This window comes from Eurypyga helias, unplaced genomic scaffold, assembly GCF_000690775.1.
Source record: "Eurypyga helias isolate BGI_N326 unplaced genomic scaffold, ASM69077v1 scaffold9244, whole genome shotgun sequence".
Lineage (NCBI taxonomy): Eukaryota > Metazoa > Chordata > Aves > Eurypygiformes > Eurypygidae > Eurypyga > Eurypyga helias.
This window is the reverse complement of record NW_010245679.1, coordinates 1-14,676: the sequence shown is the minus strand read 5'-3', so window position 1 is coordinate 14,676 and position 14,676 is coordinate 1. Positions and strand designations below refer to the sequence as shown.

The window sequence follows — 14,676 nt, the reverse complement described above, 5'->3', positions numbered from 1 at the left end:
CACTCAGTGTCAGGTGGGAAAGATGTTAAAAAATGCTGGTCCCAGTTTTGACCCCCAGGGAACACCATTCATCACCAATCTCCACTCAGACGTCAAGCCATTGACCACCCCTCTCTGAGTGCGACCATCAAGCCAGTTCCTTATCCACTAAGCGGTCCAATCAGCAAACTTGCTGAGGGTTCACTCAGTGTCAGGTGGGAAAGATGTTAAAAAATGCTGGTCCCAGTTTTGACCCCCAGGGAACACCATTCATCACCAATCTCCACTCAGACGTCAAGCCATTGACCACCCCTCTCTGAGTGCGACCATCAAGCCAGTTCCTTATCCACTAAGTGGTCCATCCATCAATCCATGCCTCTCCAATTTAGAGACAAGGATGTCGTGTGGGACAGTATCAAAGGCTTTGCACAAGTCCAGGCAGATGACATCGGTTGCGCATCCTTTACCCACCAAGGCCGTAACCCCATCATAGAAGCCACCATATTCGTCAGGCACGATCTGCCCTTGGTGAAGCCATGATGGCTGTCACCACTCACCTCCTCATTCTCTGTGTGCCTAGGCATGGTTTCCAGGAGGATCTGCTCCATGATCTTGCCAGGCATAGAGATGAGACCAACTGGCCTGTGGTTCGCTGCATCCTGCATTTTTCCCTTTTTAAAGCTAGGGCTTGTTTCCCTTCTTCCAATCAGTGGGAACTTCAATAGACTGCCAAGACATCTCAAATATGATGGATAGAGGTTTAGCAACCTCATCCACTAGTTCCCTCAGGACCTGTGGATGTATTTCATCAGGTCCCATGTACTTGTGCACCTTCAGGTTCCTTAGGTGGTTCCAAACTTGATCCTCTCTAACCATGGGTGGCTCTCCATTCTCCCAGTCCGTGCCCTTGCCTTCCATGACTCTGGGGGTATGGCTTGTGCCCTTGCCAGTGAAGGCTGAGGAAAAAAAAATTGAGCACTTCAGCCTTGTCCATATCCTGGGAAACCAGCTCTGTCAATTCCTTCTGCATAGGGCCCACATTTTCCCTGATCTTCCCTTTATCACAGATGTCCCTATAGAAGCCCTTTTTGTCCTTGCCCAGGTTTAACTCCATCAGGGATTTAGCTTTCCTAACCTGATCCCTGGCTTCTTGGGCAAGTTCTCTGTACTTGGCCCAGGCTCCCTGTCCCTGCTTCCACTCACTGCTGGCTTCCTTTCTGCGCCTCAGTTTGTCCAGGAGCTGCTTGTTCATCCACACCAGTCTCCTGGCGTTTTTACTCCTCTTCACTGGGATGCATCACTCCTGAGCTTGGAGGAGAAGGTCCTTTAATACTCGCCAGCTTTCTTGGGCCCCTGTTCCCTCCAGGGCTTCTTCCCATGGAACTCTGCCAGTCAGGTCCCTGAAGAGGCCAAAGTCTGCTCTCCTGAAGTCCAGGGTGGCAAGCTTGCTGTGCACCCTCCTGGCCTCCTTAAGGATCTAACTCCACCATTCCATGGTCGCTGCAGCTAAGGCTGTCCTTGAGCACCACATTCCCCTCCAGCCCCCCACCCCATTGGTGAGAACAAGGTCCAGCATACTGCAAGAGGAAAAAGTACACCTAAAATATTATAGAACCATAGCTTATACTCACATCCTTTGTACCCTGCATACATCCAGCTCCCCGGGGAAGAGGGGAAAATTGCCTCCCTCTCTTTATTCCTGAAACTTCTAGAATCAGGTATAAGAACACACCAAAACCAACAAAAGAACAAAGCTACACACACAATCTTTCCAGAGCTGAAAAGATTACTTACTTACTTACCTGGTGCGGCATGTGGTCCAAACTTTTGGAAGATTTTGTGGTTGAATTCTTCTGCAATAAGCTAAACAAAAATTTGAACAGTTAGCCAACAAGATTTATGTCTGCAGCAACAAAGAACTCCTTTTCAGAGAGCTGTGCCACTCCCAGGAAGCATTTGGTATTCACTGTTGTATTTAGTATTCTACCATGCTACAGTATTTACTGTACCCTAAATCTAAATGAATACTCTATGTATTCAATTTAGTATCACTAACAATATGAAGCTGAATTCAGTATTTCCAAATATTTTTGGCATAGCTACTCATAATTTTAAAAAAGCAATGTAGTCTGACTTCTGGGTGGCACATTACCTCGTTTATAAACTAGCTAAGAATCTAGAAGAAAGTCGATGTGAGCATCAATATAGTTTTAAGCACGGTTCATTTTAAATTTCTGTACAGTTGTCAAATTTCACTTCAAATGCTCATACTTGTGTCAAAAGAAATAGTCATTTAGACACGTTTCCAACTTTTAGTTTCTCTATCCTTTTCAAGATGGGAAGCTGACTACATATGAGGATATCTGTGAGCAATATATACCGTGTGCTGTCAGGCCTATCAAATTAGCATAATAAAATGTGGAAAATAGCCTTACTGGAATAAAAAAAATATTGCAGTCTAGACAAAGAACATTCAAACACAGAGAGGCCTAGAATACCATATGTAATTTTGCAGAGAAAGCAGAGAACCACATAAACGGCAGCAAATGATAACACCAATATAAGAAGTGGGGTACAACAGTATACAAGGAGGAAGGGTTAGAAGAAACAAGGTTGATGCTTTCTGCAACAACTGGCAGACCTGTGAAATTTCTCACCGATCATAAAAACTTACACAGGTTCAAGGAGAAATCAGAGAAGTACACAGGCAAGAAATGTATTGAGGATGATTAAATACCAAAGAAGATGCTTCCTGAGCTGATGCAATTGAGACAACAAAAGATGAAGGCTGGGAGGGTATTACAGGGTAATGTCACATGGGCTTGCCTTGTTCTCACACGCCTCACCAGGCACTGTTTACAGCCAGTGTTCGTCGCCCACAGGACACGGAGTGAGACTAACTCTTAGATGACTCAGCACCTGGTTCTCATTTTCTAACATCCTGCTCTGAAATTTCTCGCTGAATCTGAGCTCTGCAACTGGTGCTACCAATACAGAATAGTCAAAGAATAGGAAATGCAAAGGTATTTTTTACAACAGCAGAGCAGACAGATAATGGCCATACTACAAACCATCTTTCTAAAGATGGAACATGCCAGGAATGTGTCACTTTACGTTCTGACAACAACTGACAGCAGCGTTAGCTGAATAGTCGCTAAACCACAAGGTTTTAAGGAATAGGCTTCATGGAATCCTGAACTATCCAGATTATTTTGATTTGCTTAGAGGCTACCAGTCAGTCACAGTGGGTGCTCAGGAGTTAAATTTGATATAAAACAGAGCCAAAGTGGAGAGTTTAGAATGCCACACATGATGACAGAGAAACATTTTTAATGTGTACAGTCTGTCATCAAAATATTTTGTCACACATGAGAATCTCCTCCTACTAATGCTATTTCAGTGATCCTGGAGATGTAACACCTTACATGTGGTGTTTCCATGATAACACAGCTACTGACAGAAAAGAAACATTATTCTTCAGTTCATTTCAAAAAGCTTCCTTTTTTTACCCCTCCAAACTGATGCTAATTTAGATCCGCTCTTTACTGCAACTTAGTAACTGCAAAAATTAAGAATGAGTTTTCTAAAACTGGAAGACTCTTCCTGTCATTAAGACATCAGCAATAGCTGCAGCACGTTGAAGGTGACAGCTATGGACGATCTCTTAAGCTTAGATTAAGGAAAGCGGAGGACAACAGCATTAGCCACGGATGAAACTGAAAGCAAAGAGGCATTACAGCTGTGCCACAGAAGGACCACCTCTGGCCGAATATGAATCTACCAGTGATTGATCCATTTAGCAAGAGGTGCTTTCTGGGTGTAAGGGTTTGTTGTATTTATGATCAGGTAGCACCTCTCGTCAGTGATTCAGCTGGAAAAATTTTGTACAAGTATTTACTCAATCTAGCAGAAATTAGTATCATCACAAGGTAGTATTCTATTACTAATTATAGTTTGCCTGACTAACCCCAAATAAAAATGTCATTTCCATCCTAGCTACTGGAAATAAAATCAGATCAAACTACTACTGTAGCAAAAGTTAGGACAACAAACTTAGCGGTAAAGAATTCTGAATCTTACCTTTCATTGTGACTTTAATCTGCACTATTATTAGTTGAAAGGCTATTCCATATAATTCAAATTTCACTTGTATATTTCACCTTCTCCTGAAGTTCCTTTTAGTTGTGTGTTAGAATCCACTAGAACGTTATACTTAGTGAGGCTCCTTTTGCATTCAATTCCTCCGTGTCCTTTCTCTGTATTTATTTATCTCCTATCAGTACTATTATTCGCTTGTTAATCTTGATGTCTTTGGATTAGATTTATATTAAGAGGCCATGAATAGATGTCAAATGACATCAACAGATTCTAAACTGAATAGTGAGCAACTTCGAGGTTACAGTGACTTCTTCTAAGTTACACAGACATGTGATACATTTAAACATCAAGAAATTTAAAGATCAGTTCACTCAGCTGTATTTCACAGAACACACTTTCAGGCCATTCCAAATTCCAATCAAAAAATGGATTGCAGAAATTATGACAAAGCAGTGATGCTGAAATCGTAGCACCATTTAATGAAAAAAAAAAAGCTTAGCTAAACAAATCAACATACTATATAGAAAAATAGACATAACAATACACTGAAGAAAATGCCAATTTAAATTTGTTTGTGGTGACTACCAAATTCTTCAGTAATATGAGATCTTTCTTTACAGTTCACAGTAAAAATCTTTTCCTCAAATGAAAGCGTCTCTATAAAAGCTCCAGGGAACACCATTACTCCGATTTCTTATGTTGTATATTGATTTTAGAATAAATAAAAGGAAAAGTCCTATGATGTTTTTAGCAAAATGAGAATTACAACTAACTCCATACCTGTGGCGTAAGAAATTTTTCCACCCGTTTGGCTATAAAGTTTTTCTCCAAAATGGAGTTTACTGATGGTCTGTTCCTAGGATTCCTTTTAAATAGCTGTGACAGAAGATTACGTAGGTCATAGGAGTAATGCATAGAAACAGGAGGAAAAGGTCCAGAGATTATCTTCAGTACTAAGTTCTTCATGTTACCAGCTTCAAACTGTATCACACACACAAAAAAAAAACCACCAGTTACTGTCCCTCCACATGTCAGCTTGCATATAAAAAGGAAAACAAAAAACCAACACACCTTCCCTTGCTTCAACACACCAAAATTTTCAAGGCCATCAACAGTTCATAATAATCTGTTGCCAAATATTCTGATCACAAACACCTCATAACACTGATATTTCATACTGTAGAGATATAAATTTTGCTAACAATTATTTCCCTTCAAATCTAGAATAATCTAAAATAAATTATATAATTATCTGCTTGATCTCCTCTCCCAAACACTTTCAACCATCACATGCCCTCTGCCCTTTTTTGAAAAGTCACATTTCAAATGGAAGAATGTAAAGCATTCCAACTCATTCAGTCTAAACCACCAAGGAACGCTCAGACTTCAGCTTAAGCTCAGGAAGCAGAGTGCACCATTTCAACTCCTTTGTACAATAAAAAGAAAACAGTATGAATCACCCAGCTCACAGAAAACAACCTACTGCCATCAACTCTCAGAAAGGCAGCATTGCCAACACAGCTACCACAGAAAAAAACAGGCATTAGGAAATTACAAAAGGTTGAAATGAAAAAAGAAATCTTTACCCCTTGAAATTTTTCTTCCAGTTTTCATCTTCTTAATTTTAATAAAAATAATTTAAAAAAAACCCAAAACAAACAACCACAAGGAAAACAAGACAGAAAAAAAATGTTTTTTCTTCCTTTCCTAACTGTAAAGTGGTTGATAAAGATGTATTCTTCAGAGCAACACACACACAAGAAAAGGCAACTCTTTCACCTTGGAAGTTTTTTTGAAGAACTATTTTTGTTCTACATGCATTAATCCACCCGCACAAAAGCCAACAGACAAATTCAGACATTCAATGAAAACATCAAGTTTTTGGAAAGGAAGGAACACTATTCACAGTATCATTTGTTATGACACCTAGAAATTTTTTCATGCTAACACAGTTTTGTTAAAAACCTACACTGAAAACAAATTATAGAGTTTCTGGCGAGACTGGCACGAACCAAAACACTAATGGAAAACGTTGATCAGTATAGGAAGAGGAGATGAAAACGTTGAAGGTGATTTTAAACAGCCAGCATGAAAGCCTTCCATCAACTGAAACATGTTTGCATAACATCAGGAAAAACCCCTCGGAAATCACAATTCTTGTGAGAAGTTTCTACTCACCGCATGTTTCAGTGTGCACATTTCATAGAGAACACAACCGAGGGCCCAGATATCACTAAATCAAGAAAACATAGTTAAGAATTAGTTCCAGGTGTAACATGGACAAGTTACTTATATGTGTGAACTCTGTCTTCGAAAAGAAAAATGAAAAAAGATTGTATTTTAGTATGTACAAGCTCCCTTCTATCTTCCACATCCCCAAACAAAAAAAGAATTCAATGACCAAAAAGTAAGGCCAACCTAAAAAACAGACAGGGTTATTTTGGCTCCAGGTTTTATTTAGACCTTTTCATCTGAACCACCCCAACCAGTGAAATTTAACAATATGGACAAAGGCTTTTTTCCCTTTAAATGTACGCATTTTCCGGACATCTTTGAATTAAACAAACAAAAAAAACCCCAAACAACCACCAACACAAAAAAACCCTGGCGATTCCTAGTCAAACCACCAACACAAAAAAACCCTGGTGCCATCCAGTTCAGCAAATACAATTCCTAGTAAATTTTCTCTGTTTAACACTAACTAATCATACCCTCACTCATTACAGAATTATACAGAATTACAGAATTTATTTGGAATACCATTGGAAAATAAGTCCCATGTAGAAGAAATTAAGGGACAATGAACCGCAATGATTTTTATCTTTTAAGAAACCAATTGAATTATTATAAGGCACTCACAGTAATGGATGCAATAGCATCCAGTGCAGCATAGGACTAATTTGGTGATGACCACTTTAATTACACGAGGGGAGCTGTTACCAGATACAGCCTACTGCCATGACAGCAGACACAAGTGAAGTAGCTGTATGACCTTTTTATCCAAAGCAAGCTGAGCCACCTATTTATCTATGTGCTTAGAGAATCCAATTACGGTGTGTGTGACTTCATCCTTAACACAATTTCACATTCCAGCTGTGGAGCCCTCAACATCAGAAGGATATAGACCGGTTGGAATGAGTCCAGAGGAGGCCACGGAGATGCTCCGAGGGCTGGAGCCCCTCTGCCATGGGGACAGGCTGGGAGAGTTGGGGTGTTCAGCCTGGAGAAGGGAAGGCTCCGGGGAGACCTTATAGCACCTTCCAGTGCCTGAAGGGGCTACAAGGAAGCTGGGGGGACTTTTTACAAGGGCCTGTAGTGACAGGACAAGGGGTAACGGGTTTAAACTGAAAGTGGGGAGGGTTAGATTGGATATCAGGAAGAAGTTCTTCCTGGAGAGGGTGGGGAGGCACTGGGACAGGTTGCCCAGAGAAGCTGTGGATGGCCCATCCCTGGAAGTGTCCAAGGCCAGGCTGGATGAGACTTGGAGCAACCTGGTCTAGTGGAAGGTGTCCCTGCCCATGGCAGGGGGGTTGGAACTGGATGGTCTTTAAGGTCCCTTCCAACCCAAACCATTCTGTGATTCATAATACATAAATTAAGGCAGTACAACTAGTGTGTAGATAGGCAAAAGTAGAGCCACAATTCAGAACACAGCGAGACCTAGAGCTCAGATCATTAAGTAAAGTCATCTCTGCAGCACATTGTTTCATACCGCAGAGACCTACCAGGGTCCCACTTGCACAGTGAGACTCAGCACCTTCTTGGGTAAGATTGTTCACTATCATGTAGTTAGAACTCACTTTCTTCACCTTACCAAAAATGTTTAATAAAATGCTTATTAGTACCTTTTATTGTTGTAAGGTTTGTTCTGACATATTTCAGGTGACAAATAGTACGGCGTTCCTATGCAAGTGCGAGCCAACTCTGCAGTACTAAGAAAAAAATAAGAACGAACAGTAACTAGTTAACTCACAGGAAGTACACAGATTTTGTTATCCTACATCAAAGTGATTTACATTAAGTCAAAGAAAACAGCATCAAAAAGGAGTTACCTGTTAAGAACTCTGGCGATCCCAAAATCTCCCAGCTGTATTGTTCCATCTTTGGTTAAAAATATATTCTTGATATAGAAATTTTAAGAAGTCTGTTAATTAAAACATTCATACAATCGCATACTTTTTGTTCTCAACATGTTTTGTGAAGAACAAAGTTTTCTACCATTCAATCACTCTGAAGTCACTAGCAACAGTGTTCCTGACTACTACAAAACACCAGACTTATTCTAGTCCTACTCCACCAGAATTAAAGGAAACACCATTACGTGTTGTAAGACATAACCTTTTCTGTCCCCACACATAAATGTATGAGTAACACCCAAGTAGCCTCATCTGTTTGTACAAATAATGCTTAAATCTCTTCAAGACAGTTCTGAGGGGGAAAAAAATGTTTCCAGTATTGGAAGTGTTCATGTAGAAAGACTGTTTTCCATAATTTGCCAACTTAAACTAGCAAGATAGGAACGTAATCGCTTTGGAAGTAAATGCAGTTTTAAATGATTACCTACATACCTGTGACTTTATGTCCCGATGCAAGATTTTTCTGTCATGTATGTGTTTTAGTGCTAAACAGATTTGTACAAACCAATCGAGAATCTATGCATAAAAGAAAATGCAACATCAGCATTGTTATTTGTCAGAAAGCTTCCCCAGTTACATAACTGAAGATATTGAGTCAGTTTTACAATTATGACTCAAGATTTTAGCCTTTTCCCACAAACCCGTCCTTATTTATACCATAAAATAATGAAAGATGTAACAATACTGTCACTATAATGCAAGCTTTCTAATGAAATATGCATATTACCCAAATCAGATACTAAGTCTGAGACGACCAGTTTCATTTCATATTGCAAAGCAAACAGAATGTTTAAGACATGAAACTGGCATCTTAAAAGTTTACACTTTTGTTGTAATCAATACAAGTCTTCTTGCAGTCAATTAATCAACCAGGCATCCTGGAAAGTCATAGTGATGCTTATAGAAACACTGATTTTATCATAGAGTAAATATATGTATTTTACCTTAAAAAAAAAAATAGTACAAAGCAGATTTCAATAAGATAAGCAGCAAACAACATAAAATTAGAAGATCATAAACAAGCCAACAAAGTCCTTTTTTTAGGAAAACTCCATAAAAATCACAATATATATAAAAGGTGACTAATGGCAAGAACTTTTCCATAACAACAGTGGTTTCACATTCCCAACTCAAAGTACATATATGTCAAAATTTCAGTACAGTGCAAGGGGTAATTGTTCCTTTTCCACTTTAAGTTCTTCTTATGAAAGTGAGCCCAAATTAGAAAAATTCAGAGTTTTACAAATTGTATCAAAACCATTTCACGATTACCCTATTCTAAATACCATCAACAGACCTAATATACAATTAAGCCTTCCCATCCACAGGTAAATTGAGATCCTACTAGATGCAGACACAAAAGCATAAAACCAGTTTATAAACAGGGAAAAATACCTCAGTTCTAACAAAAAAAAAAAGACTCCTACATAATTCATTTTCACTTCATCAAATCTGTACATAAAGGCCTCTTATTTATTCCAATTCCTCACACAATACAGATGACCTTATAACCAGTATCGTGGAAAAAGCAAACCTGCTGGTATACTTCCAATACAAGATTAAGTTTTTTTTCTAATGCAAAAATCAACTTCTGAACGTTGTTGACTTCATACTGCCATATTTCATAGAAAGTATGTTATTTTATACTTCTGATAAATGAAAGTATTACAGTATTACAAAACTCCTCTGCCTGTATATCTTTAAAAAAAAAAAATCCAGAGGTTTAAAAATATTCCTGTTGTCCTTCAGCATTTTTGTTTCTCAGATTTAGCTTACCTTGCAAGAGAACCAACCTTTTCACAGCACCTTACACATACAGAAAACACCCCAATGAAAATACAAGACTTCCAGCTACTTTTTTTTTTTGTTAACATACTGCTGTGACTGATGGCAACGAGAATCACAATTTGAGAGCCTTCTCCTAGATCAAGTAACCACATCTACCAAACTGAACCAAAATTAATTTAGAACTCATGAAAAAGTATCACGCAACAGAACGCTAGAGCAGCAGTATGCTGTTACCTGATCTTCAGAGAATAAGGTTCCTTTCTGGGCATTTATTTTTTTAAATAAGTCTCCTCCTTCGCAGTAATCCATCACGATATAGAGACAGCCATTTTCTGTAAAATAAAACACAAAGTATTTTCAAAAGAAAAAAAAAAGACCATCTTTAACACAGCCTTCAGCAAACCTTCACTGCAGTCGAAGAAAAAGCAACCAAACACATTAACTTTTTCATATGCAGCCTCAGGTATCACTTATTAGTCCTTTTTTCAAACTTCAAGCAAAAATGCTTTTATTATTTTGGGTTTCACAATGCAAGTTTCCTATTTCTGGTAACAAGAGGCTGTTCTGATATGGAGACAGAAAAATGACATCTGCCGAACCAATGCCCCAAAATGGGGTTCAAAACCACTATGAAATGAAAGGTGCCCCTCCATGAATGCAATATAAACCCATTCTTCAAGCTGCTTTCAAACATCCTCTAGATCCCCTACCATAAAAATAGAGATCTTAAGTTCTAATTTAGGTAGTTGCCTTTATTTTCCTAATTCTTTCTTGGAGTTTTACCTGGACAAGGTATTACGCTAAGTGCAAGAACGTGACAGTCATCAGATGTCATGCCAGAGAAAACTTCCAGCAGACATTGACAGATGGAAACAACTGCCTTGTCATTTTTGAATGGAATCTGGGGAGACTTCCAAAAATCCTGTGCAAGTTTCCATTAGCAAATGAACACACACAACACCTTTCATCCAAAGTTACCGTTGTGTTCCCCAATGCAATGTTTTCCAGTCACTGATGACAAGAGGTTAGGCAGAAGCACATTGCAAGTGATTACAACCACAAGAACTACACTTCTCACATATTAGGGATGATTTTGAGCAGAACTAAATGCATGCATAAAATCAATCACAAGCTGATTTTTTAAATAAGAAAAACCTGTTTTACGAAAGAGTTAATCAAAAAACTTTAATAACTCTAAATATATGATTTCAGTAATTTTGACTCTGTCATTTAAACTTCACTCCTGCAGAATGCTTCTGAAACCTGTCTTTCAAAACCTCAAACACAGGATTTTTGTTTCGTGCTCATAGCTGTTTGTATCTTGGTTAAGCTTTACAAGAGGTATTATTTTAAAAGATGATCCTAGGAGACTGGATTTCTTGCAGGCCCGTTCCTGATAAAAATTCTCTTTTATAAACCAAATCAGTATGTCCAAAGTCAATGTGCTTTAGCAATAACGATGCAGCATGAAGCATTGTAAACTACAGATTACAGGATCTACCTTGTAAGAAGAAAAAAAAAATAAAAAAGCAGTCTTAAGAACAGGCCTCTATTACGGAGAAGACAGATGCGTGGATTTATAAACTATGGCTGTGCAATATGACTATGGCACAAAATTCCAGTTTAATGAATAGAAAAAAATAAAAGCCCACAATCAAAAGACATTTGAAAGCAGAATGGAAAGAAAGGAGAAAAGAGCAGTGTACCTAAACAGTATCTCCAGTAATATTTAGGGGTTTTAATAGTATTTGAACCCACATGACAAGCTCTTGGAATTTTTTATCTGTTTTGCTCATTTCCCAAGACACTGACTGTGAAAACAATGTGGAATGGTATTTTTCCTTCCTTCATAGCTTGATTAAGTGAACAGCCCCATCTATTTTTTCCAGCTCTGAAAGCAATAATATGATAGCAATTATGCTAAGACAACAGACTTAAAGATAAAATTGCTCGTTAGGTTGTCAATACCCAAATTTAGACCGTACTCATACTTAACATACACGAGCATTCAAGTCGTTAGGGTACATGCAAATATTCAAGGAGACAGATGCTGGAGAAACAAGAGAACATAACCCTTTCATTTAATAATCAACCAAAATTGATGCATGGAAGGAAGACATATGAATATTTCTGGGTTTTTTTCATTACTATTATTTTTACATGTGCAGGGAATTGTGAAAAAAAAAAACCCAACAACAAAAAAGAACTGAAGTAAGTAACAAAAGTATGGAAATGACTGATTAAAGAGAGAAAACAAATGACTTTTAAACCAAATGCAGTAAGTATTGCACAGACAGTTCCTTACTATCATTACTTCAAGTTCTACTGTATTAATCAATCTTACCTTCAAATGACTCCCTGTACAGGACAATATTTGGATGTTTCATGTTAGCCAATACAGCAACTTCTCTCCTTGATTCTTCTCTCTCCTTATTTGACATCTTCAGAAGGAAAATAATGATTTTTGAGAACAGAAATACAAAAATAATTTAATGTATTTAGTAATAATCACTCACCTTAGAGATATTTATTTCTTTAATAACGTAGTGTTGTCCATTTTCTTTAGCTTTGACAAGAATTGCTTTGCCAAAGGATCCTTCTCCGATCTTTCGCACTTTAACGTATTTATCCATAGTTATCTTCTTAAGGCATCCTTACTCAAGTACTAGGAAAAAAAAAAAAAAAACCACAAAACAGATATAGTTAGCCGTACAAAGTCATCTAGCCTGCCAGGTCCTGTCAATTTTTTTTTTTTTTACCCCAAAATTTCAAACCAGTTTTCAGTTGCAGCACATGCTTTGGAGCTTTTCTGTAAAGCACCTGCGCTTAGTCTCCCTCCTATTTTGGTACATTTAGCTCCCTTGGTGTAGAAAAAGAGCTGTATTGCTAAAATGGGGTTAATCTTTCATCCTGACAAACAGTATTAAAAAAAAAAAAGGTGTTTTATCTTTAAATAAAGCGAGCAGTCAGTGCCATAATTTCTGATTCAGCTAGCACACAGATATCATATAAAGCTGTGGCACCTGGTTACCAATCTTTCATGCAACTTTACTTGGATGACCTACTATAGCAGGGGGAGGGAAAACCCCTACATGTTCACTGAAAAACACTAAATCCAGGATTTTGGAAGTTAGCTACTACAGTGAAACGAAAAATGCACTGAATTCAAGAGATGCCCATCAAGTTTAGAATCATTATTCAATACAGAAAGGTCTAACCTTAATTCTGACTGAAAACTCAGATAGTATGTTAGAAATACTGATTTACACTATTTTATAACTAATCTATTTTATAAGCAACAGGGAAAAATAAACTATCTGATCACTTAGACTACCTTTTGAGATGAAACAGATAACTCATCTAAATGCTGGTGGTGTTTAAGGTCCTATATTAAAAAACACGCTGGTAAAAATAAGACACTAGTGAGCTGTATGTGAAAGGTGTGGCAGAGAGAAATGTCAGAACAGCAAAGAGAATTGACAAAACCAAGCCCAAAGTGATAAATGCCGAAACAAATACATGGTGGACAAAAAGGTCATTTTTTCTACAGCAGAAAGAATTTCCATAACCCGAGGAAGTTTCCATAAACTGAAAGAGAGAAAAGTTTCCTAAAGTTTTCTACATCCAAGCCTCACTTGAGAGCACTAACAGCATTTGTGCTTTGCTGTACCCAGCTTCCTTCCAACAGCAGACCTTAGATCTGTGTTTCACACACATCTCAGATGAGGCTCATCTCCTCAGTTTGGGATCGTTTTTGTACAGAACAGAATTACCATGCACCAGACACACATGCTTCTGAAGACCCCCCCAGGAAGATGAAGGACCCATAGCACAGGACCAGACTAAAATGAGTAAATTTGATTAGTGTAGCAAGACAAAACACAAAAGAACTGAAGTAATCTTTTCTGCAGATTAGGAGATGGGAAAACAACCAGGACTAAGGATAACTGCCAGAAAAGAAAAAAGGACAGACAGTCCTGCCACGTCTTGGTTTTGGTGCCCTTTTTTTTTTTCCTTTAAGCACAGAAAGATAGCATCAAGTTGCACTTCCAAAAAAGAAAAAGACTCAGTATGAACATCGTAGTCTCCTCTGGGCCACGGTAAAACCTAACAGGTGGAACATCATTTTAACTTCACGCAGCTTTACAAAGTTCTCCTCCTACCCCCGCTCTGTTTACAAAACAACCTATACCGTACCTCAGCTAAACCGGCTACATCAAGCACAGCTTCGGACTCCTACTGCACACTATTTACTGTGCAAACATAAACCATCAACAAACAGCCTGTGAGCAAGAAGGTACAGCTCAGTCAGAGTAGGTAGATCATCTTGCAGGAGTTAGACGGCTTATTTTTACCCGTGGCATGGGAAACAGGAGTCTGGAGAAAGGACATCAGCGCTGACAGGGCGTTGACTTCTCGAGCCTTGGGCAAGAAGTCATTTTATCCATCACGGACACGCACGGAAAAGGCTTGTGCGCCGGCGCACGAGTCACATCGCGAGACAACCGGACCGACGGCCGGGCACGGACAAAGTGAAACGACAAACCCCGAACGGCAGAGTCAGGCCAGAACCGGGCGGACGGAGAGCGGCACCGCGCAGTGCCCGGCAGCCCCAGCCCAGCAGCGGGGCAAGACCCCGGGCCATAGGCTGGGCCGCCCTCCTCAGCGGCCCCAC

General features: G+C 38.9%; 1 protein-coding gene across 1 annotated transcript; it reads right to left on the bottom strand.

Annotated features, from left to right (window-relative positions):
- Positions 1-1,781: 1,781 nt before the first annotated feature.
- Positions 1,782-12,634, bottom strand: LOC104508511 (serine/threonine-protein kinase Nek1-like; the record flags this gene model as incomplete). Its single annotated transcript, XM_010150165.1, has 9 exons — positions 12,518-12,634; positions 12,346-12,442; positions 10,236-10,333; positions 8,646-8,729; positions 8,130-8,197; positions 7,923-8,009; positions 6,256-6,310; positions 4,858-5,058; positions 1,782-1,842 (listed from the first exon to the last, which is right to left on the bottom strand). Coding segments are annotated over exons 1-9 (868 nt in total), but the record flags the coding sequence as incomplete, so codon positions are not given.
- Between the last annotated feature and the right edge of the window lie 2,042 nt (positions 12,635-14,676).